The 23,472-nt window shown below is 56.9% G+C and overlaps 8 protein-coding genes across 8 annotated transcripts; 4 read left to right on the top strand and 4 right to left on the bottom strand.

Moving 5' to 3' along the window:
- Positions 1–987: 987 nt before the first annotated feature.
- Positions 988–1,776, bottom strand: IWZ02DRAFT_490664 (NADH ubiquinone oxidoreductase subunit NDUFA12-domain-containing protein; the record flags this gene model as incomplete). The annotated part of the gene is made up of 8 exons (XM_066769679.1): positions 988–1,039; positions 1,087–1,224; positions 1,277–1,297; positions 1,348–1,390; positions 1,443–1,523; positions 1,575–1,581; positions 1,654–1,674; positions 1,726–1,776. 8 exons carry the CDS (start codon positions 1,774–1,776, stop codon positions 988–990), a joined length of 414 nt encoding a protein of 137 aa, XP_066622119.1.
- On the top strand, positions 1,762–3,942 carry IWZ02DRAFT_519386 (uncharacterized protein; the record flags this gene model as incomplete). Its single annotated transcript, XM_066770739.1, has 4 exons — positions 1,762–2,254; positions 2,403–2,474; positions 2,537–2,817; positions 2,907–3,942. Exons 1-4 carry the CDS (start codon positions 1,991–1,993, stop codon positions 3,940–3,942), a joined length of 1,653 nt encoding a protein of 550 aa, XP_066622118.1. The 5' UTR covers positions 1,762–1,990.
- A 697-nt stretch (positions 3,943–4,639) lies between these two features.
- IWZ02DRAFT_378569 (Skp1 family, dimerization domain-containing protein) lies at positions 4,640–5,295 on the bottom strand (the record flags this gene model as incomplete). Its single annotated transcript, XM_066764995.1, has 4 exons — positions 4,640–4,813; positions 4,868–5,038; positions 5,087–5,175; positions 5,241–5,295. The coding sequence occupies 4 exons, from the start codon at positions 5,293–5,295 to the stop codon at positions 4,640–4,642; spliced, it is 489 nt and encodes a 162-aa protein (XP_066622117.1).
- A 1,030-nt stretch (positions 5,296–6,325) lies between these two features.
- IWZ02DRAFT_378851 (GPI mannosyltransferase 4) lies at positions 6,326–7,931 on the top strand (the record flags this gene model as incomplete). Its single annotated transcript, XM_066765012.1, has 2 exons — positions 6,326–6,434; positions 6,490–7,931. 2 exons carry the CDS (start codon positions 6,326–6,328, stop codon positions 7,929–7,931), a joined length of 1,551 nt encoding a protein of 516 aa, XP_066622116.1.
- Positions 7,932–8,031: 100 nt separating this feature from the next.
- On the bottom strand, positions 8,032–9,900 carry IWZ02DRAFT_451889 (acyl-CoA dehydrogenase/oxidase). The gene is made up of 3 exons (XM_066767549.1): positions 9,648–9,900; positions 9,126–9,587; positions 8,032–9,052 (listed from the first exon to the last, which is right to left on the bottom strand). Exons 1-3 carry the CDS (start codon positions 9,762–9,764, stop codon positions 8,216–8,218), a joined length of 1,416 nt encoding a protein of 471 aa, XP_066622115.1. The 5' UTR covers positions 9,765–9,900; the 3' UTR covers positions 8,032–8,215.
- Positions 9,901–9,994: 94 nt separating this feature from the next.
- On the bottom strand, positions 9,995–12,380 carry IWZ02DRAFT_402209 (nucleolar GTP-binding protein 2). The gene is made up of 2 exons (XM_066765633.1): positions 12,161–12,380; positions 9,995–12,111 (listed from the first exon to the last, which is right to left on the bottom strand). The coding sequence occupies exons 1-2, from the start codon at positions 12,302–12,304 to the stop codon at positions 10,231–10,233; spliced, it is 2,025 nt and encodes a 674-aa protein (XP_066622114.1). The 5' UTR covers positions 12,305–12,380; the 3' UTR covers positions 9,995–10,230.
- Positions 12,381–12,435: 55 nt separating this feature from the next.
- Positions 12,436–14,216, top strand: IWZ02DRAFT_269476 (low-temperature viability protein-like protein ltv1). The gene is made up of 2 exons (XM_066763464.1): positions 12,436–12,559; positions 12,618–14,216. The coding sequence occupies exons 1-2, from the start codon at positions 12,537–12,539 to the stop codon at positions 14,002–14,004; spliced, it is 1,410 nt and encodes a 469-aa protein (XP_066622113.1). The 5' UTR covers positions 12,436–12,536; the 3' UTR covers positions 14,005–14,216.
- A 502-nt stretch (positions 14,217–14,718) lies between these two features.
- IWZ02DRAFT_519378 (sterigmatocystin biosynthesis P450 monooxygenase) lies at positions 14,719–16,771 on the top strand. Its single transcript, XM_066770738.1, has 3 exons — positions 14,719–14,942; positions 14,998–15,525; positions 15,584–16,771. The coding sequence occupies exons 1-3, from the start codon at positions 14,844–14,846 to the stop codon at positions 16,535–16,537; spliced, it is 1,581 nt and encodes a 526-aa protein (XP_066622112.1). The 5' UTR covers positions 14,719–14,843; the 3' UTR covers positions 16,538–16,771.
- The last annotated feature ends 6,701 nt before the right edge of the window (positions 16,772–23,472 follow it).

Below are 23,472 nucleotides of genomic sequence, written 5' to 3'. Positions count from 1 at the left end.
ACGATGAGTTTGGCAACGTTTTCAGGATGGCATGAGACGCGGGGACGTGTAGTGACTGGAGATGGTTGTCGGGTCGCAGGGCACGCGGGACTGGTGGCAGAGGGGACGGCGCAAATACCGTGCGGTCCCGTCGAGCGGCGTCTGCGTCTGACGTATCCAGGACCCAGCAATTGACCAACAAATAGGTATGTAGATGATTCACCCACCGAGCGAGCGGAGGCACTGCGGTGACGCAGACGAGCAGAAGAGCAGACGCCGGACGCAAAGTTTCCAGTTGCAGCAGAGGGAGCGCGGCGGGAAGGCTGGTGAGTGCGCCGAAGGCAGGATTACGACATGGCGTCGTCGAGGGACCTCCGGGAGTCTGCGTCTATGTAATACACCGACTGTTTACCGTCCTCTCAGCCTTCCTTCTCGAGCGCCAAAGAAGCTCCAACAACCCGACCCCACATGTCATGTTCATCAACCTGACGAACACCGTCAACCGGGCGGATCTGCCGAGCATCAAGAGGGAGATCGCTTTTTTTCGTTGTCTTTTTCTATTTCCCGTCCTCTCCATTCCCCATCCATCCTCCCTTCCACCTCGACCACGACCTGTCGGCGGCCGACGTGGCTTTGGCGAGGTTCACGTTGGCATAGCATGGTCGGCGTGGGTTCACGGCGTAGGCGTTGGTACCTCAGTAGCTGGGGGAACCGATGTCGTGGGCGCCTCGTTCATGTTGCCTGCATCCGGATACCACCACCTGATCCTCCGCTTCAATGACTCCGCGCCTGCATTGTCTCGCCCAGTCATGCCCGCCTTGCCTTCTTCTTGCTTACATACGCCGCCCCTCGGAGGCCTACTCCGCACCGCCGCCAAATTCCCATCCTTCTCGCATCCCCAACACTGCAGTAGACCCTTCACCAGAAGTTAAATCACAAGCTGCATGTGAAGAATTCTAGGCACGCCTTAATTTCTGCATTTCCCAACTACTCGTAAATCCGCCCCGTCTATTGGCGCGGAGCCGCAACCGGCGTCCATGCTGCGTACTTGGGCTTGGTGCTGTACATTGTCACTACATGACCCCTCAAACCCTGCAGTCGACTTACGTGCTGTACGGCTTGTAGGCAGAACGTCCCAGAGTAAGGAGGGGCCTGTGCGTCTTGGGCTCCCATTCGCGAACCTGTCCTTGGAGAATGGGGTCCGCACTCGGCGGCTTGTCGACCATGTACGATATCCACGCGTGCCTTCAAATCGTCAGTCGCTACAAGAGACGAGAATTCCCAAGTCAAATAATACCAGCCTGGCTCAATCTGCGTCCTGCCCGCTGTCAGTCTCATGGCAAGCATCCTCAGGAGCTGTATCCTCACGCATCATATTCCTTGTCCTTGTAGTCCACCCAGCGTGTCCTCACTGGCATACCCGTCAATGGCTTAGCCTCGGGGAATTGGAACACTCCACTAACGAGGCAATTCCTCTTCCAAGTTCTCAAAGTACTTGTTGCCGTACTTGTCCATCCCCATCAGAGTACCGGCCTTGGTATCGCCTGTTCTGAATCAGCCTTTTGTTGCTGCAAGCTCGAAAATGGTGGACCGACCGATGTTCTACAATTCCAGCCAAAGTACAGTCAGCTTCGATGTTGAACGTCGGGCGGCGGCCAACAGCGGGAGGCGTACCTGCATCTGGTGGGCGGCATCCTACGACCAAGTTAGCAATCGAATTGGGGCAATGAATGCCACGAGTCCAACCTTGAGGCCGACTCGGCGCAGATTGCGCAGCGTGCGCAGAATGGTAGACATGTTGGATGGTGTGGAGGACGATGGACGATCCCGGCGAGACACCGTGGTGATGTGGTGATGGGATGATGCGGAGGGCTTGGCGGCTGGCGGTCTGGGGTCGCTCCGACGCAATTCCGCCCAGGTTTCCGCCCTCCAACACCACCCGACCCAGACCAGAGCTGCTTTGCGTTGCGCGCCCACTTGCAGGCCAGCCGAAGCCCTCTTGCACACGAAAATGTTTGCCAGGGGCATCGTTAGATGTGCATGTTTGCGCTCTCCCGCACATTCGCTGAATCGTGCCGCATCTGGAGCCCAAGCTGTCAAGAGATACTCTTCTAGCTCTGCAACTGCCGCGAGCTCGCCCGCCGCGGCCCAGTCAGGCGCCTCGCTGCTGGGCAGCTTGACCACTGAACTTGACAAGATTTCGCCCAGGTTTGAAGTGCAGCCGGAACAGATAGAGATTTTGAAATCCCCATCTGAATTTTATGAGACGCTCAAGGTCAGGGGGGTTTTTTTTTTCTTTTTTTTTTTTTCTTTTCTTCCCTCTCCCTCTCAAGTCACTACCAGACTGTCTTTTCTCCTCTGTCTCAGTCTTCATGCTAGGAATGACAATTTTAAAACATCAAAATGGCTAACTAATCGAACAGACCAAGATATCTACCGCACAACGGAGGATCTACCTCTCAACCCTCTACATTGGCAAAACTGAGCATGAGCTGGTACGTGCCCCCACAACGACCATATTGCCGATAACATGACATTCAGTCCTAACACGGCATAGATATCAGTCATACGGGACGCGCTCCAGCGCAACCCAAACCTCAAAGTATCCATTCTTACAGACGCCCTACGCGGGACGAGAGAGACGCCGGACCCTTCATGCGCGTCGCTACTGGCCCCCCTGATCTCCGAGTTTGGAGAGGACCGCGTCGAGATTCGCATGTTCCACACGCCCAACTTGCACGGGCTGCGCAAGAAACTGATTCCCAAGCGCATCAACGAGGGCTGGGGCTTGCAGCATATGAAGCTGTACGGCGTCGACGATGAGCTGATCATGTCGGGGTGAGTAACCATGTTGTAAGGGGGAAATCTATCAACCTCCAAAACTCTCACCATCATCATCAACACCAACTGACGGACAATCGACACAGGGCCAATCTCTCCAACGACTACTTTACGAATCGGCAAGACCGCTATCACGTTTTCCGCTCCGCCGCCATTGCCGACTACTTTGGCCGCATTCACGCGGCTGTCTGCAAGCTGTCATATCAGATTCTTCCATCCCCAAAGAGCGAGCCGTCCGGCTACACGATGAGCTGGCCAGCCAGCAATCCATGCCCGTCTCCTCTCGATGACCGACACGCCTTCAAGCGTGCGGCCTCGTCCCTCCTGACGCCGCTGGTCCGGCCGACGACACCTCCTACTCCCTCCCCCCTCTCGTCATCCTCATCATCAACGACAACACTAATCTACCCCCTCCTGCAATTCACGCCCATCCTGCCCCCCTCTGCCGACACGTCGACCGAACTCCCCGCCCTAACCTCTCTCCTCACGCTCCTCACCCAACCACCGCACCACCACAGCACTTGGACCTTCACGGCCGGCTACTTCAACATGACGCCCCACATTCGCAACCTCCTCCTGAACACGAACCCGGCATCGGGCACCGTCATCGCCGCCAGCCCCCGCGCAAACGGCTTCTACGGCTCCCCCGGCGTCAGCGGCATGCTGCCGCCCGCATACACGCACCTGGCCAAGGTGTTTCTGCGCGCCGTCGAGCGGGCCGGGCTCGCCGCGCGCGTCAGGCTGATGGAGTGGCAGCGCGGCTCCGTCGGCGAGCCCGGCGGCTGGACGTATCACGCCAAGGGCCTGTGGGTGTCGCCGCCCTCCTCCAGATCCCAACCCCAACACCAGCAACAACAAGAAAACGATGCACCGCTCCCCCAAGTCACCCTCGTCGGCTCCTCAAACTACACGGCGCGGTCGCACGCGCTCGACCTCGAGGCCAACGTGCTCGTCGTCACGCGCGAGCCGCGGCTCATGCGGCGGCTGGGCGACGAGGAGGCGCTGCTGCGCGCCCACGCCCGCGACGTCGGCTGGGACGAGTTCGCCCGGGTCGAGCGGCGCGTCGGGCTGCACGTGCGGTTGGCCATGGGCATTGTCAGGGTCTTGGGTGGGGCGTTGTAATAATTGCCGAGTTGCATGATTGACGAGAGGAGATGGTCCGTTGAGAAACGACGTTGGTTGGCACGTGTGGGACTTGGCAACGATAACGTATAGGCACATGTAGATGGCGAGACAAGAGAGGCACATGCACCTAGACAAGACAGTCTGGAGTTTGAACTTTCAGGGCTTGCATTCCCATCTATCCTAGAACCATGGAATACTTTCAAAAGAGAAGCTAGCTACTGTGGCGACGGCCCCCCGATTCTTGGTAGATACAAGCCGAGTGCTGCTCCCTTGTTGACGGCTAGTAGAATGATGGTCGGGGAAAGGGGGGGGGGGGGGGGGGGGGGGTCGACGCGAGAAAAAGAGCAACGAGTTTGGACTGGGACAGGGCTGGCAAGATGAGGCCGCCCAGGCCTGGTAAAAACCCACCCATTTACCCTGGGTTTAGCATACACCGAAACACCAGTCACCCAGCAAGAACACCACTGCGTTCTAACGTCGTGGGCACCCAGTTGCCGAGTGAAAAACCACCCCGCAAAATCATTCGAAATTTGGCAGGCAGGCGCTGCCGTGTCGACGACCGCCTGCCGGAAGTCAAAGCGTAAACCGTAGACCATGTTGAGAGCTGGAGCGCGTAGGCAGGGATGGAGGAGACGAGCGCTTAGCGGCTATTCGCTTGTTAGTATTTGGGCCTCGTTTGGATACAAATAGCTACTCACTCCTCGGCCCACTCGTTTTCGCGGCGGATCTGGTCCTCCTCCTCGGGGGTGAAGTCGTTCTGAATGTTGAAGGTCTTGCGGATCTCATCAGGCGACTTGCCCTTGATCATGTTGGCGACAGTCTTGCAACCGACGTCCAGCAGCGCCTTGATGTCCAGGTAGTTGGCAGCCTGTGTCGAGGTCAGTACATGACCCAAAACCAAGCGGTATCCTCTTCAGCTTACCAGGATGATCTCGAAGAGCATCTCTTGGTCGACCTGCATGAACTTCTGGTCCCACTCGTCAATGTCGGTCGACTTCTTGCGCGAGTCGGAGTCGTCGTCGGCGGAGGCGGGCGGGTCCTTCTTGTGCTGCTCGCACCATTCGAGGACTTTGCGCATGACCTGTTCGTTGACCTGGGCGGGCGTCAGCAAAGTCGGGTGAGGAGACGGCGAGCAGCGTACGTTGGGGATGGGGATGGGCTCCCCAGACTCGGCTCCCAAGTCCTCAAGCAAGTTCTTGATCAGGATGGACCTCTCGGCAACCTGGCGCTCTAGGTACAGTCAGTCGAGGAACAATGACGCCAGAGGACGGACGCGAGCGGGGAGCGGAACGCACCGACTTCGATATCGACGCCGTCGCTGGTGGTGAGGGTGATCTTTTGCGAAGACATGACGATATGATGGTTCGTTGCTGTCGTACTTGTGGGTGGTAGTGGTGGTGGGGTGGGGGGGGGGGGGGGGGGGGTGAAGAAGGGTTGTTGTGGTGTCGGCGTGGCGGCGGATGGACTTTGTGGTGCTTGGGTGGTTCGGAGCCAACAGAAGCCGCGGGTCGGGCAGGCAGGCCGGGCGATGAGCTGGGATGGGCGGGGCGGGCAGGCGGGTATATATCTGGCCGCACCAAACTGGAGGATTTGTTGGACTTGGAGGTGGTGGTAAGATGAAGCGACTTTTGGGAAGAGTGTTGAAAGGTGTTGAGAGGAAGGACAGAGAAAGCAGAGGCTAGGCTCGACTGCACTGTTGGTTGATATTGTACCTGTACCGTACCAACCGAAGCGCAGGCAAGAGGCGAGGGCGGGCAGGCGGGCAGGCGGGCAGGCAGAAGGTGAGCACGGGCGTTGGTTGGCAAGAAGGAGGGAGCCTCCAGCACCTCAATAAGCGCCGGCCACGCAACTGCCTGCTTCTGATTCATTCATTCACTGTTGGATACTTACTCTTTGTGACTGGAGTGCTGTGGTTTGAAGTCTGCATGACCAAACACCCGACCACACCAACAAGACATGCAGCATGGCCATGCTCAGACACGACATGGTCGAATGAGACCTGACGGGAGTGCATCTTCAGACTCATGCATGGCCCAAGTGTTGCATTGTGGCTACCATTGAGCCATCACAAGGCTGAGGCCCACGTGATGGGATAGGCCTCTCGCATCCATCCATCAACGCGCCAACGCCAACGCCAACGCCAACGCCAACGCCCTCGACCTTTGCGCTGCCAGGCACGCGTCCAGCTGCTCAAACAAACATGGTGACGCTGCATCTCAGTCGCAAACTCTACTCACGTCATGTGTAATCGTCTCCCAACCTACCTACATGTACCTTACCTATCGCCCGCCTCCCCTCATCACCTCACAGTCGCACACAAACAACAAAACACCTTTCCTCTGCATCATGCTGCCAACCAACTGTCCCTAACCCCAAAGCTATGTGGCGCAGGGTTTACCTCTTCCTCCTGCTGGTGCGCCTCTACTTTGCCCTCTCGCCGAGCTACCTCCATCCCGATGAAAACTTCCAGGGCCCCGAGGTCATTGCAGGTACCTACCCAATTGCTTTGCGCCGCCCCGGAACATGCCACTAACAATTGCCCAGGACGAGTCTTTTCCTATCCAGTCCACCTAACTTGGGAGTTTACCGTCGAGCATCCCATCCGAAGCTCTTTTCCGCTATGGATCTGCTACGGTATTCCCATGTTCACCTTGCGCGTCGTCTGGGACGGCTTCGCCCAAGGCACCGTTCCTCCACACGTCGTATACTGGACGCTGCGCTTCCTCATGTTTACCTTGAGCATGGTTCTTGAGGACTGGGCTATTCTCGAGCTCATATCCTCCCCGCGCCAGCGCAAAGTTGCTCAGATGCTGGTCGCGTCCTCGTACGTGACGTGGACATTGCAAACCCACACCTTTTCCAACTCGCTCGAGACTCTGGCCCTCATCTGGTGCATGGTATTGATCCAGCGCATCGAGCACGACAAGAAGCACTCGAGCCTTCCGGCATCCGCCGTCCTTGGATTTCTCGCCGTCGTTGGAGTCTTCAACCGTATCACTTTTCCAGCCTACCTCGTGGTTCCGGCATTACAGCTCTTCTCCCATTTTCAGCGCAAACCGCTCTCGCTCATTGTGCTGCTACTCTCCGCGACCTTGACAGCCATGGCCGCCATTGCCTTTGACACGTCCTTTTACACACAAGGCGAACTCAGCCCCTCCGACTTCGTCCTCCGGCCCGTCATCACGCCACTCAATAACCTCCTCTACAACTCGTCCGCGTCCAACCTGGCCAAGCATGGCCTGCACCCGTACTACCAGCACCTCGTCGCCAACCTTCCACAGCTCCTCGGGCCCACCTACCCGCTCATATTCCTCTCGTTCCGCAAGAACCTCCGCACCGCCGCTGCCGTGACGGGCATCACGTTGCTCTCCGTCTTTCCGCACCAAGAAGCGCGCTTCCTGCTGCCCACGATCCCACTGCTACTCACGTCGATCCGCCTGCCCGACCCGCTTGCCAACCGCCGTCTCTGGCGCGCCTGGCTCGCCGCGTGGGTCGCCTTCAATGCCGCCATGGGCGTCCTCATGGGCGTCTACCACCAGGGTGGTGTCGTCCCAGCCCAAATGTGGATTGCGCGCCACGGCGAGCCGGGCCTCGCTCGCGTCCTCTGGTGGAAAACATACAGCCCGCCCGTATGGTTGCTCAACGGCCGCAACGCCGTCGTCCACACAGTTGACCTTATGGGCATGCCCCCTGCGGAAATGGTTGCCCGCGTCGTCGACGGCGCCGCGTGCTCGGATCAGGATTACCACGCCGCCAATTTGACCTACCTCGTCGCTCCCCGTAGCGCGACGTCCCTGGACCGCTTTCGCCAAGACGCTAGCGAGAATAACGAACAGGTCCCCTTCCGTCTCGACGAAGTGTGGTCGTACGGCAAGCACATCAACCTGGACGACATGGAGTTTGGAGATGACGGCGTGGTCCCGACGCTCTCGCGCGTGGTAGGGAGGCGAGGCATCTCCGTGTGGAAAGTACAGAAGCAATGTTGAGATGCGTTTAGAGTTGCGGGGTATACCCAAGGACGTCGATATTTGGATATTTCTGGCGTCAGGACGGTATGACAGGGCATGGACGGGCTTTTACGTGGGAGCTTCAATGGCGTCTGCGCTTGTCGTATTTCTGCTGTATACCCCTGAATAAAGAAATTTCAACCCTTTTTCTCAATCAATCAATCAATCAATCAATCTGATTTTTATTTGTCCGTCGTCTCTCGTAGATCTCACGCACGTTTTCTACTGCCCTATCAACAAAACCTACCACACCACCTACATGCCTACAACTTGGCCTTGCCCGTCGAGCGCTCCAGAGCCAAGACATCGACCTTCTTCAACCCACGCGCCTCAAACAGGCTGTCCGTCTTCTTGAGCTGCGCCTCGATGCGACGCTTGAGCGCCTCGCCGCGCTTGTTCTCGTTACGACCGAGCTGCAAGCAGTGCACCTCGTCGGGGCCATCGACGATGCGCATCGTGCGGCCGAGGGCATACATGCCAGCGAGCGGGGTCTCCTGACTGACGCCAGCGCCGCCATACGCCTGGATCGCGGCATCAATGACGCGCAGGGCCATGGCGGGAACCAAGACCTTGGTCTCGGCAATCTCCTTGAGCGCGCGCTTGGCGCCGACGAGGTCCATCTTGACGGCGGCGTTGAGGACGGAAAGGCGGGCCGTGTCGATGTCGATGCGGCTGCGGGCCACGCGGTCGAGCATGATGCCGTGGGCGCTGAGAAGCTGGCCGAACGGCTTTCTGCGCGGGTCGTTTATGCGGGCCAGGAACCACTCGAGCGCGCGCTCGGCCGCGCCGATGCTGCGCATGGCGTGGTGGATGCGGCCGGGGCCCAGCCGGCCCTGGATCACCTCGAACCCGCGGCCGGGTCCCAGCACGACGTTGGCCGCCGGCACGCGCACGTTGTTGAAGCTGATGTGCCCGTGCCCGTGCGGCGCATCGTCGTAGCCCATGACTGACATCATGCGGTGCACCGTTATCCCCGGCGTGTTGGCCGGCACCAGGATGATGGATTGTTGCGCGTAGGCCGACGCGTTGGTTGGGTCTGACTTGCCCAGCACAACGTAGATTTGGCAGCGCGGGTCTCCGGCGCCAGACGACCACCATTTCTGTTGGACGCAGTGCGGTTAGTGGGGAGATAAGCAGAGTGGGGGGTCAAAGCAGGGAATCAGGGGTACCAACCTGGCCGTTCAGCACCCACTCGTCACCCTCGCGGCGGATGCTCATCTCGATGTTGGTAGCATCGCTGCTGGCGACCTGGGGCTCGGTCATCAAGAAAGCGCTGCGAATCTCGCCACGCAGCAGCGGGTCGAGCCAGCGGCGCTTTTGAGCCTCCGTCCCATACTTTGCCAGCACCTCCATGTTGCCCGTGTCGGGCGCCGAGCAGTTGCACGCCTCCGACGCCGTCTGCGACTTGCCCAGGTACTCGGCCATGAGGCCGTACTCGAGGTTGGAGAAGCCCGCGCCCTCCTTGAAGTGCCCCTTGGGCAGGAACATGTTCCACAGGCCCAGCTTTTGGGCCTTGGCCTTGAGCTCTTCCAGAATCGGCGGGTGTGCCGAGAAGCGTTCTTGCACGCCCTCGCCCAGTTGCTGCATGAAGACGGCGTCGGCCGGGATGCATTCTTCTTCGACGAACCGCTCGACCTATGTACCCGCGTATGTGAGCCTGCTGTTGGTCCGTAGGGGGACGGTGCTGCTGCGTACGAGATCCAATGTCTTCTTTGCGCGTTCGCTGACGTACGGCAGCGCAATGGGCGGAATGCGTTCCGAGGCTGGCACGTAGCCCTTTTCGCTATTGACGAGCAGATCCGACGATGACATGGTGGCGGTGGTGGTAATCAGTCGGTACGGGATGGGATGGGATGGTCGAGAGCGAGAGAAGCAGCGAGCAATGTGCCTGGGGCTCCATTGTAGTTGTATGGCTGGCGATGCGAAAGCAACGGGGTTAGCGAGGTGCCCGTCTGCCCGCTTTTGCTCCACCGAGACGTTGGCTTTCTGCGGGGAAATACCGAGGCAGGCGGCCTCCCCCATGATCGCTCCGGACCTAACGCCACCATCACGACACTGGAAATAATAGCCAGAGACATTGACACGCTACTGCATCACCGCTGTAGCATCAAAAAATGCATTCAAGCACGCCGTCTTCCACTGGTGATGTCGGAAAGATCATAAGGACTTTCCCATTCGGGTAAGCCTCCCGCTCAGATTTGTACCCCTCCTCAACCACTCACAACGCCTAAAATGCAAATCATTGACCGCCCATTTTCCCAGCGCTTCGTACGCAAGCTCACAAGTCGTAGCCACCGCCCCTGTTCCGAATCTTTTGTCTCCTGTTGCCCTTGAAGTGCTTCTTGCCAGTCGTCTTCATCTCAGACGGGTCCACGTCCTTTTCCAACGCCTGCATAACTCTAGCCTTTCTCCCGCTCAGGTGCCTGCCCGACGCTTGACCTTGCTCGCTGTATTTTTCATGAAAGGGCATCGTAACATGACCGGCATTGCCTTGAGGTGCAAAGAACTTCTTGTCGAGAGCCTTGGTCTTGGTTCCTTGCACGACATTCTTGCCCAGGGGCACCATGTCGGAATCATCCATCAGAGAGACGTCGTCAACGGGCTCGTCTGCAATGCTACTCTCTTCACGGATAGCAAAAGCAGCCCGCCGCTTCTCGGGCAGGTGTGCCTCGTCGTAGAGCTCGCGATTGAAATGCTTGCCGTCAATGGGCGGGTCCACAGGTGGCGGGTGACAGTACAAGAGCTTGCCGCTGACGTAGTCTTTCAATACGTAACGAGCAGCTCTGGACTCGTCAGGCTGACCTTGACTGCCTTGCGTGGAAAATCCGCGGGCCTTGGCATACGCTGCAAGCAGCTCCGAAGCAGTGGGAATGCCTGTGCCGCCCTCCTCAACTGGACGAATGTTGATCTTCATGCCGTAGATGGCCTCGAGGAAAGCATGCGGGATGCGTTGCGCAACGAGACCGGCGGGTCCAGTGAACTCGCGCAGCTGATCAATGGGCAAGACACCCGAGCAGACGAGTTCGGCCTTTGTCGTCGCGAAGTTGGGGAACACGAGACCGGGACAATCGCACAGAATGACCTTGTCGCTAAGGTGAATAGTCTGGAAGTGCTTGGTTTTACCCGGAGTAGCAGAGACAGACACCTTCTTGGCGCCAATCAGGGCGTTGATGGTGGACGACTTTCCGACGTTGGGGTAACCGACGAGACCAATTTGGACCTTTCGTGGCTTGCTTTCGGGGCCAGTGTCGATCTCGGGCGAGTGTTCGAGGAAGAGTGCCTCGAGTTCGTCCGTGGTCAAAATCCGCACCGCTTCGGCGCTTGGGGATGACTCGTCTGCTTCGTGACCAACCTCTTCTTCGTCAACCCACTGCTTTTCAGCATCGTCCTTGTCCTGAAGGTCCATCTTCTTGGCCTCTTGTGCGAGCTTGTCATCCTCTTGTTGTGCCTCTTGCTTCTCCTCATCTTCGGCCGCCTTGATCTCCTCCTCTTCCTCCTCATCCAAGTCCTCGGCTTCGTTTAGCTCTTTGGCCAGCGCCGCCGAAAAGAATTTGTAGTTTATGCCATGCTCAGTGAAGTAAGTCGCCCAAGCTTGTCTTTGTTCCAAGGTCATCATGTCGGCCTTGTTCACCAGGAGCAAGTTGTTCTTCTTCTTGTCCACCTCCTTGACGTAATTCTCCAGATCCTCAGATCTAAATAGCAGCGGGTTCCGGGCATCCACAATTTGGACAATGAGGTCTGACCGCTCAATGACACGCCACAGTTGCCGCCACACCTCGATGTTGCGCTCAAACGGAGTCAGCAGCAAGTCGTTGCTCTCTTGCAGCTCGGCCAAGCCCCTTCTCCATTGCAGTAGACTTTCCCTCTCCCGCATGTCCAGCTCTTGTGGTGTAGTGTGCTCATCCCATGCTGGACGACGCGGCACAGTCAGATTTCTCTTGTGCGCATTCTGCTTACGAACCGCCGCGCGCTCTTCGGCCGCTGAGAGCAAGTAGGGATTCTTTTGGTCCTTGTGAATAATCTTGACGTTGTTCATCTTTTCGGCCGTGAAATCGGTGCCTGCGAGCTCGGCCGTTGAAAGGAATTCATCGAGAGCGGCCTGCTCTGTGACACTGCGCATCTTGACCCAGGAAGCCTCTTTTTTGCCGTTGGTGATATACTACTCTCAAATTAGCAAGACAGTCAGTCTCCAAATCCAAGTCGTCTACCGTTTCGCCATTTTGTCCTTTGCGCGCAATTCCGTTGGGGTCGTAATTTCCGCGGCGCATGTCTGAGCCTTTGCCTTTGCCGAAACGGTCGTTCATCAGGCTGTTGCCCAGCCCGACCGAGTTTTTGGACTTTGCGAGCACCATTTTGCCTGCTCTGATGTTGCTGTTGACAATGTTGCAGTGATTGTTGGGGGAAGAGACCGCAGCCGGTCGAGTGAGGTGTTCAAGAGGAGGGGTCTAGAGGCGAGCGGCGAATGCGTCACTTTTTTTGAGCCGCACTTTGTCAGCAACATTTCTCAACCACCTACACCCGACCAACTCCTTCCACATTTTGCGACCAAATCACTGCGCCTCGTTCGTTCCAAAATATACCACCATGCCACCCCGCAAAAGAGTTTTGTCAGTCTCGCACCACAATCAATATTTTGAACAAATCTTCCTGCTAACGACCGCAAAGTGACAAGAAGAATGCGCAAAACTTTCAGCTGGTCTTTCGCTCCCAAAATGACCCTCGCATCCACGATCCCGATGCGCCGGGAATGGTATTTGCCGAACGCCAGGCGCCAAATTCAAACAAACACCGAAATGACGACTGGGACGCGCCAACGAGCAACGGAGCGAGCACCCTCAGCGGTGTCAGCCGAAGCAGCAAGATCAAGTCAAGACGGGACCTCGAGGGCGAATATGGAGGGCGCGTAAGAGTAAATGAGGGCGAAGCCGCCAACTACGGCATTTTTTACGACGACTCCCAATACGATTACATGCAACACTTGAGAGAGATGGGTACGAGCGGAAATGCTACCTTTGTTCCAGCCAAGACTGGCGGGGACAAGGGCAAGAAGAAAATGAAGCTCGAGGACATGCTGGAGAATATGAACATGGGCGACGGTCAAAGCGAGGCTGGCATGAGCATGTCGTCCACAGCGAGCTCAAGCGCAGCCGACCTTTTTGGGGAGGACATGGCGCCGAGCGAGTTTGTCAGACCATCGACCTACCAAGACCAGCAAAACATTCCTGATGCCATTGCCGGATTCCAACCGGACATGGATCCAAGATTGAGGGAAGTTTTGGAGGCGCTCGAGGACGAAGCTTACGTCGATGACGAGGATGACATTTTCGATGAACTGGCCAAGGACGGTCAGGAAGTTGACCCCAGGGCATGGCAAAATGAGGACGAATTTGACGACGAAGACGATGGATGGGCAACGGATGACACCATAAAACCCACAAAAGAAAGCAAGTCTCCGCAGGATGCCGTGTCAAGAGAGGGAGTCGACCTGCCTCCTGCTGATGGCCCAGCCCCGGACGTTGAGGACGTTGATGGTGACTGGATGGCTGAATTCAACAAATTCAAAAAAGACGCCAAGGCTCAAAAGACTCAAAAGCAGACTGCTGCTCCATCCGAATTGCAGTCCTTCGTCACTGGCACCGACATGACTGGTGCCCGCCGCAAGAAGCGCAAGGGTGCAAAGACGTCGACCTCCAACTACAGTATGACGTCTTCGGCCCTCTTCCGCACCGACCAGCAGAGTCTGCTGGACGAACGTTTCGAAAAGATAGAAGAAGAATACGCCAACGATGGCTTTGGCGATGACAACATGTCGTTGGCATCTGGAATGTCTGGCATTTCCGTCTACAGCAAAGCCTCAGAGATGGACGAGCAGGCTCCGGGCTTGAGGACCGACTTTGACTCGATACTTGACGAGTTTTCCGGACAGTTCTCTGGAAGCGGTCGCAAGAGAGGAAACAAAAGGAACGGATACAAGGATGGTTTGGCGCAGCTAGACGACATTCGCAAGGACTTGGGACCGGCCAAGTTCAAGCAGTCCTCTAAGGCTCGTTAGCACTATTCATCTTCTGCATGGAATCACGGTAACGACAGGCGTTGGGGCTCACAAAGGATGGATATGAGCATGGGAAAGGCAAATACCGACCTTCAAAATTCACAAGTTCAGGACGAATCAAAACGGCTCAAAAAATTCAGCAACTACCGACTGATGTGCAACTATGCGAACCCAACCTGTACAACAGCACAATCTGATTGGCCGTTCGGGACACTCGAAACTATCTTGACCGTTGATCGTGGAACGTGGAGAAGCTTGTGACGGGATGACGCTGATGTGCATTAGATCCAAAATTCCCCGCACAGTGAGGCTCAAACCTGGGCCATAATCCCTACTAGTGGCGTTCTCCAGAAATCCGCCAGACTCTGCAGTCGCGTTTGAAAATGTCGGAAAATCCTGCACCCAGACCCAACAAGCGACACCATGGCGACGGGCAGGGTATCGCCGGTACCTGACGGCTTCGACCATCAAAACAAACAGCGAATCGCCAGTTTGGCTCTCCCGATGCCCTATTCGGCCCCACGCATTCGCTTTATGGGGAAATGCTATTGGTTGAGTGGCCATCGGATGACCTATCTCCCGTCCTAGGGCTCCCCTTTCGTGCTTTGGATTGTGCAATACGGCAAAGAAATACGGTAAAGTGAAAGGGAAGTGTTTTAAGTATAATCGCACAACCGTCATATTCAATCGGTTGCCCACCATCAGTCCTCGACGGAGCTCGGACTTTAGATGCTCGACAAAATCAAGAAAGGATGAGGCCCAGAACACGAGTGCTGTGGACTAAATTGTTTTAGTCCTGTATCCAACCCCTCATACACTGATCCTCTGCATCCCCAAACATGGCGACTACATCACTAGCTCTCAGCAGATATGTGGAATCTCCAACCCGTCTCGCAGGCATCCTTGTATTATTCACGGTCCTCTTTTTGGTGTTCCAAGTAAGTCGACTTGCATCTCACATAGACACATAGAACATGACTAACAGCGTCACAGAAAATCCGCACTGCCCTGACTTCACCGCTGCGTAAAATACCTGGACCGCTCTGGTCGCACGTGACGCACTATCCCTTGAAATGGGCCGTCATCACGGGTCAGCGCACGCAATTCATCCACGCGCTGCATCAAAAGTACGGGCCGCTGGTGCGCATCTCGCCGCGGGAGGTGTCATGCAGCGACGGCGAGGCGGCGCGGACAATCCACAAGCCCAACTCGGGCTTCGTCAAGACGGAGTGGTACAAATCGTTTACCGAGACGGACAACGAGGGCCTGTTTGACACGATCAACACCAAGAAGCATGCGGCGCGGCGCAGGCTGATGGCGCGGGCGTTTAGCAAGAGCGAGATTCGCGCGCGCTGGGAGCCCATGGTGCACGCCAAGGCTCGGCTCGCGGTGCAGCGGATTGAGGAGGAGTGTCGACGGGCTGGCGAGGCGGATGTGTTCAAGTGGTGGACGTTTCTGGCGACGGATGTTAGTGGCACGTTGATGTTTGGTGAGAGTTTTAACATGCTCGAATATGGCAAGGTATCACTGCGCGACTTGAACGAAATGCCAACGACATGACTGACTTGCCAACCCCCAGAAAAACGAGTACATCCACGTCCTCGAAAAAGTCATGAAAAGCGGCGGCATCCGCGCCGAGCTGCCCCTCATCGACAACATTGGCAAAATGCTGCCCATCGCCGCGTGCCAGACGTTCTTCAACGCAACGATCAAGCTCACCCAGTACGGCACCAAGGCCGTGGCCAACAGCCGGCGCGACAAGAAGGTAGGCGGCGACGAGACGACGACCATCTTCGCGCAGCTGGACCCCGACGAGCTGGCGCACACGGCGTACCCGCTCACCGACGCCGACATCAACCGCGAAGCCGGCAACTTGATCGCCGCAGGGAGCGACACGACGGCCGTGACGCTTACGTACCTGACATGGAGCGTCCTGCAACGGCCGCGGCTGCTGCGCGCCCTCGAAGCCGAAGCCGCCGCCGCCCTCTCCCCTTCCGAACCGTTGACCGACGCCGCGCTCGAGGCGCGCTGCCCGCTCCTCAACGCCAGCATCAACGAGGCCCTGCGCCTCTACGGCGCCGCGCCGGGCAGCCTGCCGCGCCGCGTGCCGTCACCCTCGGGCGCCACGCTCGCCGGCTTCTTCGTCCCGCCCGGCGCCACCGTGTCCACCCAGGCCTGGACCATCCACCGCGACGCCGCGCACTGGCAAGATCCCGAGACGTTTGCGCCCGAGCGCTGGCTCGGGCTGCCGGCCACCACCGCACCGTCGAGTCTGCATTTTCAGCCGTTTGGCGCGGGCACGCGGACGTGTTTGGGGTTGCACTTGGCGTTGATGGAGTTGAGGCTGGCGATGGCGGTGTTTTTGAAGGAGTTGAGGGGCCGTGTTGGGTTGAGCGAGTGTATGTGGAAAGACGAGGGGTTGATGGAGGTTGTGAACTTCTTCTTGATTCGACCCAAGGGTGAGAAGTGTATGGTTGTTGTTGGTGAGAGGCAGGAGGAGGAGGAGGAGGTGGTGGTGGACAAGAGAGAGTGATTCGTCAAGAGAAGACGATTCTCAGTTGCCTTTCTGTCGCCGCAGACCGTGCAGTTGTGTCCTGTATTTCACGCCAAAATGTTTAAAGCGCGTGTTTCTTGTCAAACCTTTCCAGATGCACCGTGTACGCAACAGCTTTTGAACCGTTCACATTTCCAGTCTGTACGTACACACACTCAGTCGCTAAGCTTGAGAGATAAACCAATCGACCAGATTGAACTGCCAGCTAAAAAATTCCAACCCTAACTATGCAACCAAAGGAAGAAGAAACTCGCAAGCGTCAGACAGTCAGACAGACAGACAATAGCCACGAAACGCGCACAAGCACAGCACAGTCGGCCCGGCCCTACGTCAAAGTGTTGCCAGCAAACTGGCACCCATTCCATCCATCTATTGTCAGAACTGGAGTGCAAATTTCCATCCCACATCATTCATCCAACGACCCCTAATTCAATCCGTCCACCGACTCGACGCAGCGTGGAATCGGCGCCCTGGTATTTCGGGGACACGCACCGCGGTTCATGCCAGCGTCGCGGTGTAAGGCAGGCAAGCAAGCAAGCAAGCTATTTGGTCCCGCAGAGCGACGGCGTTTCGGATTAGAAAGGCTGTCTATCATGTCTAGGTTTTCTTACAATGTACGTTTTTGAAGAAAAAAAAAAAAACCCCCCATTCGAATCAAAATATTTTGTTTTTCCCTTTCTCTCGGTAAGATGAGGATAGAGTTCAGAAAGGAAAAAAAAAAAAAAAGAAAAAAGAGAAAAAAAGGAAAGAAAGGAAAAACCAGGCAACCAGAAGGAAAAAAGGAAATGGAGCATGGCAAAGGTTAAATGTTAAGCTTATTTCTATTCCATTCCCACTCTGTCCGTTCCAAGGTGGTACGTCACGGCTACGTAGGTAGGTAGTCCACCGGCGTGTACAGTCCATTCAAACGTTATCTTTACAAATTGATAAGAAGGCATTCGTCCATTCATTCATTCATTCATCCCCCCGTGTTCGCCGCTTGCTGGCTCTGCTGACTGTGCTGGCGCAGACTTCAGGTTAAGACTGTCACGTTGCGTGTAGGATTTGATTGATCACCAAACATCCCCTTTCACACCGAGAAAAGCTAGGAAAAGTTTGCGTGGCATGCACATGGTAGGTAGGGAGGTAGGTGGGTGGGTGGGTGGGTAGATAGTTACGGTAAGTAAGTAGAGCGAGCAGAGCAGCGATTCAATCAACGCACCTACACTGACTACCACAACAACAAGGACGCGCAAAGAGTCAGTCAGCGCAACAAATTGCCACCTCCCGGGCAAACGTGATGGCTGCCCACGTGCGCCCAGCCCATTTGATGGCAAAATGCAGTAATGAGATGCCCCATGCCCCATGCCCATCCATGTATGTATGTGGCAGGGACCACGCATGCCATGACAAGTGGGTGGGTGGTGCGCACGCAGCGCAGCGCCTCGCCCCACCGCACAACACCAGAGCGAGTCGTGGAGATGGGGCTGGTTGGATGGGCGATCTGGATCTGGGCGTGTGCGTTTGTGCTCTGATCTGCTCCACATGGCAAAATGGCGGGCCTTGCCATTCTCGCCATGACCGCAATCGCAGCCACGACCAACGGCACACGGTTGTGGTGGTTGTGGTGGTGGTGGTTGTGGTGATGGATGATGGTGATGAGGCAAGCAAGTAGACAGGCCGTGGAGCGGCCCGTGGGTTGCTGTCTCATCTCATGCTCATCCTTGCGATACGTCGTCGCAAGTCCGTGTGGTCACGGTGGTGGTCGGTTCGCCGGGCTCGGGGTTTGCACATGTCCGTCCGCGTCCTTGAGGAAGGTCGGTAGGTGTGTGTGGCTTGAGGAGAACGAGGAGGAGGAGGAGGAGGAGGAGGAGCGAAAGTGGGAGAAAAAGCGGAGAACGAGGAGCGTAAAGGAGAAGAGGGAGGTTTCGAGGTATAATGCACTGCATACCTACTATTCTACTTTCACTTAGCCGTAATTTCTCATGAACTACCGCTTTTTTTTTTTTTTTTTTTTTTTTTTTAACTTCTGGTAGCTTCAGCTGACAATCAGCAGCAACGAGATTGGGCCCATCATTCTATCCTGCCCGCCAGTCAGTATGCCAGCCAGACGTATCATTCAATCAAACCGGTCAACAATCAATTACAGGACCATGATGTCCCTCGCGTACTTGCGCGCATCAAATAATCAGAACGTGGCTAGGTCAGGCTAGACCGCTTGGATGACAATCACAGGCAGATAGGGAGGGCGACTCTTGTACGCGGCGACGCCGCGTCGCAACACCTTCCCATCTTCTGCAGCCTAGCCCAGCGCGGCCCATGCAGCGTACGAAGGAATCGACGCGACGAGTCGCGTCGGCAGGGAGGGTGGAGCAACGCCAGGAGCGAGGGCTGGTCCAGCCCGCAGCTAGGTTCTGATGCCAATACCAATAGGGAGAGAGTAGGGCGGAGCGTGCGGCGCAGGTGATGGTGCGGTGCGTGGAGCACCTAAGGCGCTCTACCCATCACCACCACTGCCACAACGTGGCCCCTGACCGAGCTTGGGAGCGAGGGAGCAAACGAATAATGAATGAGCGACGGCGATGCGAGATACGATCAATGCCACCACGCGCGCCGGCGGATCGAACAGACCATGTGGCTGGCTGGCTGGATGGGATGGCTGCCACGCGCTGTTGCTGGCTGCTGCTTCTGCACGGGCACGGTGGTTCTGGCTCTTGCTGGTCTGGCATGGCACGTTCGCACCGTCATAATGCCGGCCCACCACCATGGCTCTGCTGCAGGGGACGAGGAGCTGAGAGGTTGACCATGTTGACAACGACGTCGCCGTTATTTCAAACGTCTGGCTGGGCACGTCTCATTTTGTCAGCGAAGATGGTATGTCGTGGTCAAGTCGGATCGCGTGCCCCATGTCTTGCATCTTGTCGTCGTCTGTCGTCCGTCGCCTCGTCCGTCGGCGCTCTCGTGTTCGGACACTGGAAGACGATTTCTTTTCGACACGCGCACGCTGACGACAGCGAGACGTCCCTCTTGATGCGGGGGAACGATCGAGGTAGTGTACCGGGGCCAACAGTCGACCTGCTTGCTCTGCCATGGTCTGCCAGTCGCCATGAGCAGACATGACGACGTAAGCGTGGCAGAGGTGGCGGCGGCCATGGCCAAGCAATCAGCGGCCAAAGCAGGGCGCAGCAGCTCTCACAAGGTAGCGCACCGAGCCGTACCGTAACCTACCGGTGACTGGGGTGGAGAAATGGCTGATGCCCAACATGTATGGCGAGTCGTGGTGATGAAATGAGGTTGAGACAGTGGGGAAACGTGCATGCGGTACGGGACTTGGAGGGACCGGGAGAGCAGCCGTGCGTGGGCGGCGCTCGCTTGGGTGGGTAGCGGATCTCGCCTGTGGAATGGCAGATCTCTATTGCCATGATGCGTGCGTGCGTGCGTCGGTCGGTTCGTGCGTCGCTAATGTGTGGGGAGGTGGGCCTGGGCGCAATGGCCATCAATAGTCGTTGAGAGAGGAAGAGAGAGAGAGAGATTGAAGAAATAATTGAGGAAAAATGTTTGATGGGTTCAAGGACTGCCGCCGTGCAACTCAGCCCGGCCCATGCAAAGGTTGCCATCGCCTTGTGTCAGTCAGCTGGCTGTTCATGCCGTATCATCTGGGGACCAGGACCAGACGATCATGGGCTAAGCGAGGCCGTGCAGCACGACCACAACCACCACATTGAAACGGCTCGGCCTTTCCCTGTCAATAGTCGAGCACAACTAGACCAACAAATGTTGCCCGGGGAATAGGCAATCGAAATTGGCATCGCCGGATTCTGGCTTGCAAGGTGGAAACCAAATTTGTAGACGGTAATCGATAAGGGTATCCGCATCTGCCAGTTTCGACGTGGCAAAAGGGCTTGTTGAAAAAGGAAAAACAACTTTGGCTGGACGTAGGAGAAGGTTGTCCGTGACAGGTTCCACAACCTACAGTTCGGAGAATAAACTGTAGCACCCTGGCGCACTGGGCGCGCAACTTTAAACGTGCTTTCTCGACGCAATGCAAAAGGAGAGTGTATGTCGCAAAGTAACTCTGTCATTGGGCCACTGGCTTGGAAGCTCCAGGTCCACTTCGCAAATTGTCGACGACTGCAATTAAGAGATGAAGGCTGAACCGACCACCACCGTCAATTGCGCCATCGCTTGGTTGTTTCGAACAGACAGACGGCACAACGCATGGCAAGACGACCGCGTCCCCAGCCCAAGCCCAGCACGTCATGTCCTGACGAGTACAGCGCGGTCTGCTCGATAGCTGCCCACGACCTGTGGCTAGAGATGCAGCCAGTCAGACCCGTGGCGCCGGCACTTGTGGTTTTGACTCGAGGCCAAAGGCCCGCTTGCCGCCTGCCTTGATTGATTCGGATTAGGGTGCTGCATCAATGACGAACCCGCGTGTTTTCCTGCGCGCGTCGACTCCCACTACGAGTGCTCACCCTGCAAGGCCGCTCCTCTCCGTCGCTCACCACCAGGTCGGACCGGACTCGGCCGAGATTGAGACGTCGTTTGCAAGGGATGGCGCGTCGAAGAGGAATTCCGAGGCGGCATGTCCATGATCGATCAAGTGTGCCAGTGTGGGGGACCAGGGCTAGCATGCGGATTTTTGCTGAGACGGTGAAGACGCGGATCACTGCGTCACCGGCTGTCTGAGTGGTTAGAGACTCCTTTGGCATTGGGCATGTGGACCATGGCTTGCAAGGCCTTCTCTTGTGGGACTCTTTTGAAACGCTGCAGTTCCAGCTCGTCCGCAGACGTAGCGAAAGCGTAACGTGTGGCGGCTCTCTGAAATGGCCATTTGCGCAGTAGGATCTGAAATGGAGTGGCCGGGCTCACTGACACGTGAGATGATTTGCAAAGGCGTCCCACGTCGTCTTTGCTGCCGCGGCGTAGTTGAAGCGACAGGCGCTTCGCCCTGCAGAAAACGACGTCGATTGGTGCCGTGGAGAGCAAAGAGGTGCATGTTCAAGTCTCCATGAGGCATGGCAGAGGTTGGATTTGAGGTTGTTTGTCTCGTTTGACGTCTGGGGCTGGGGTGGCGACGCGCTAAACCGAGAGCTTGCTCTAGGGCTGAGAGGACCGGCGGCACTGGGCCATGCGGCTCAGATCTTAGTTTGAAACCAGGGATTTTTCCAACCTAGACTGCTCAAGGCAAAGACTCCGTCTGTCAAGCTTATGCTTACTCGGATGGGAAAGACTTGGAATCCACCATGCACGCAAGACGGTTTCGTTTCCGTCATGTTTAATGCCCTCGAACCGACGTTTGGGAAAACAACGCGAGCGGCAAGCAGCGAGCCGGCTTCGGCAACGCCTGACGGCCATGTGCATGTCGGATCCCATTTCGCATTCCAGTGCAGCTGGAGGAACGAATTGGCCAATCCCAGCCCACCTGTCCGGGACGAATTGCGAGATTTGAACGTACCTACCCGACTTTGAAAAGTGGAGAAGACGGAGCCGGTGCTGCAGCGCGCCGAGGACTGGGCCAATCGCTCCAACGGCCTCGAGGGAGCAGAGACGACGGGTCGACCGAGGATGCCGACTGCTTCTGCAAGGGCGACTCGAGGGTCAAAGCAAATGAATCAATGAATGGGCGCATGTCGTTCGACTTCTTTGCCCTGCCGCAAAATTGCGCACTAGGCTCTCTACCATGCAGGCGAAAACGGTTTCGAGACAGGTTGCAGAAGGCGGATTTGCAGCGGGTGGAGTTGGACGTTTCAGCTTGGATGATGCAGCACGTGGATGTGGTAACTACAGGAACATGATGGAGGATTTCGGCGCCAACGAGCTGATTGCCGCGCCATAGCCGCGGTAGCTACCGCAAGCCGCCCAGCCGCATCTGCAGCAAAAGTGCCGACGATGATGGGACCGAACTGATAAGGAGCGCCACCACAGCTGTTCAGGCCTCGAGACTAGCGGCAGATGGCGTCCGGAGAAGAAAAAACCGGTGTGAATAGGGCAAGCCGCAATGAACCACAAGTGGTGGGTGCCAGACAGCATGACTCTTAGCAGACAGTGTTGTCGTCGTCCGGGGCACGTATTGGAACCAGGCAGGCAAGAGTCAGAGATGGGTCAGTGCTCCAATGCAAATATAGAAAGAATTGGCTGCAGTAGCTTGCAAGCAGGCCAGCGCATCCCCAGAGGAAGGGAAGGGAGGCAGTCTGGGGTACTGTGTTGGCCTAGCAGGACAGAAGCTGGCCTGAGAGCGGAGCGCTAGGCCTTTGCCGAAACACATACATGGTCAAGTCAGGACGCGGAGCTGGCGGAGGTGGACTTGTCCAGCTTGCCAAGTGACCGAAAGAGTCCAGACGCGAAAGGGTCGACCATGACAGCGTCCCTCAGGAACCGCAGTGGTTGGGCTGGCGCTTGCTGTGGACTTGGTTGTCACATAAGGATGGTCAACCCTTGTTGCAAGCCAAATGAGACGGGTACGTGGACAGTGACGATGAGGACCATGGTAGTTCTTGACGGACAAACACATGACCGTGGCACGAAACAGACGGAGGTGCCAGAGCGAAAAGACGGCGACTGAGGACATTTAGAGCGGGGGGGAGGTGGGGGAGGGGGGGGGGGGGGGGGGGGGGGGGGGGGGGGGGGGGGAGAAGAGGAGTGGACGAAGGGCCGATGATGGAGGACCTGAAGAAAACGGCCGACGACGAGGCAGAGCAGAGGGAAAGAAGCTGACCACACAGAGCAGGCGGAAGGGTAAAAGTTGAGGCCGATCGTTATGGCGCAAAGGGAGCAGCGTGCATGCTGGTCTTGATCGAGAGATGAGGAGCAGCCCTGTCGTTCGGGCGAAAAGGGCACCCCCCTGCTCGCGGGCGCCAGGAAAGACGGGCAGCCATGGCGGCGGGAAATGGGCGATGCAGTGAAAGAGAGAGAGAGAGAGAGAGAGAGACACA

The sequence above is a fragment of the Phyllosticta citriasiana genome (genome assembly GCF_038021145.1).
Source record: "Phyllosticta citriasiana strain CBS 120426 chromosome Unknown IWZ02scaffold_7, whole genome shotgun sequence".
Taxonomy (NCBI): domain Eukaryota; kingdom Fungi; phylum Ascomycota; class Dothideomycetes; order Botryosphaeriales; family Phyllostictaceae; genus Phyllosticta; species Phyllosticta citriasiana.
Note: the sequence above shows the minus strand (reverse complement) of the source record. Positions and strands in the feature narration are given on the sequence as shown.

Coding starts and splice junctions, on each gene's coding strand:
- IWZ02DRAFT_451889 (XM_066767549.1), bottom strand. CDS start 9,764: ATGTCATCGTCGGATCTGCTCGTCAATAGCGAAAAGGGCTACGTGCCA. Junction 9,588..9,647: donor CAAAGAAGACATTGGATCTC/GTACGCAGCAGC, acceptor GCGGGTACATAG/GTCGAGCGGTTCGTCGAAGA. Junction 9,053..9,125: donor AGTGGGTGCTGAACGGCCAG/GTTGGTACCCCT, acceptor TGCGTCCAACAG/AAATGGTGGTCGTCTGGCGC.
- IWZ02DRAFT_402209 (XM_066765633.1), bottom strand. CDS start 12,304: ATGGTGCTCGCAAAGTCCAAAAACTCGGTCGGGCTGGGCAACAGCCTG. Junction 12,112..12,160: donor AAGGACAAAATGGCGAAACG/GTAGACGACTTG, acceptor ATTTGAGAGTAG/TATATCACCAACGGCAAAAA.
- IWZ02DRAFT_269476 (XM_066763464.1), top strand. CDS start 12,537: ATGCCACCCCGCAAAAGAGTTTT. Junction 12,560..12,617: donor CCACCCCGCAAAAGAGTTTT/GTCAGTCTCGCA, acceptor ACGACCGCAAAG/TGACAAGAAGAATGCGCAAA.
- IWZ02DRAFT_519378 (XM_066770738.1), top strand. CDS start 14,844: ATGGCGACTACATCACTAGCTCTCAGCAGATATGTGGAATCTCCAACC. Junction 14,943..14,997: donor TCCTCTTTTTGGTGTTCCAA/GTAAGTCGACTT, acceptor ACAGCGTCACAG/AAAATCCGCACTGCCCTGAC. Junction 15,526..15,583: donor ACATGCTCGAATATGGCAAG/GTATCACTGCGC, acceptor GCCAACCCCCAG/AAAAACGAGTACATCCACGT.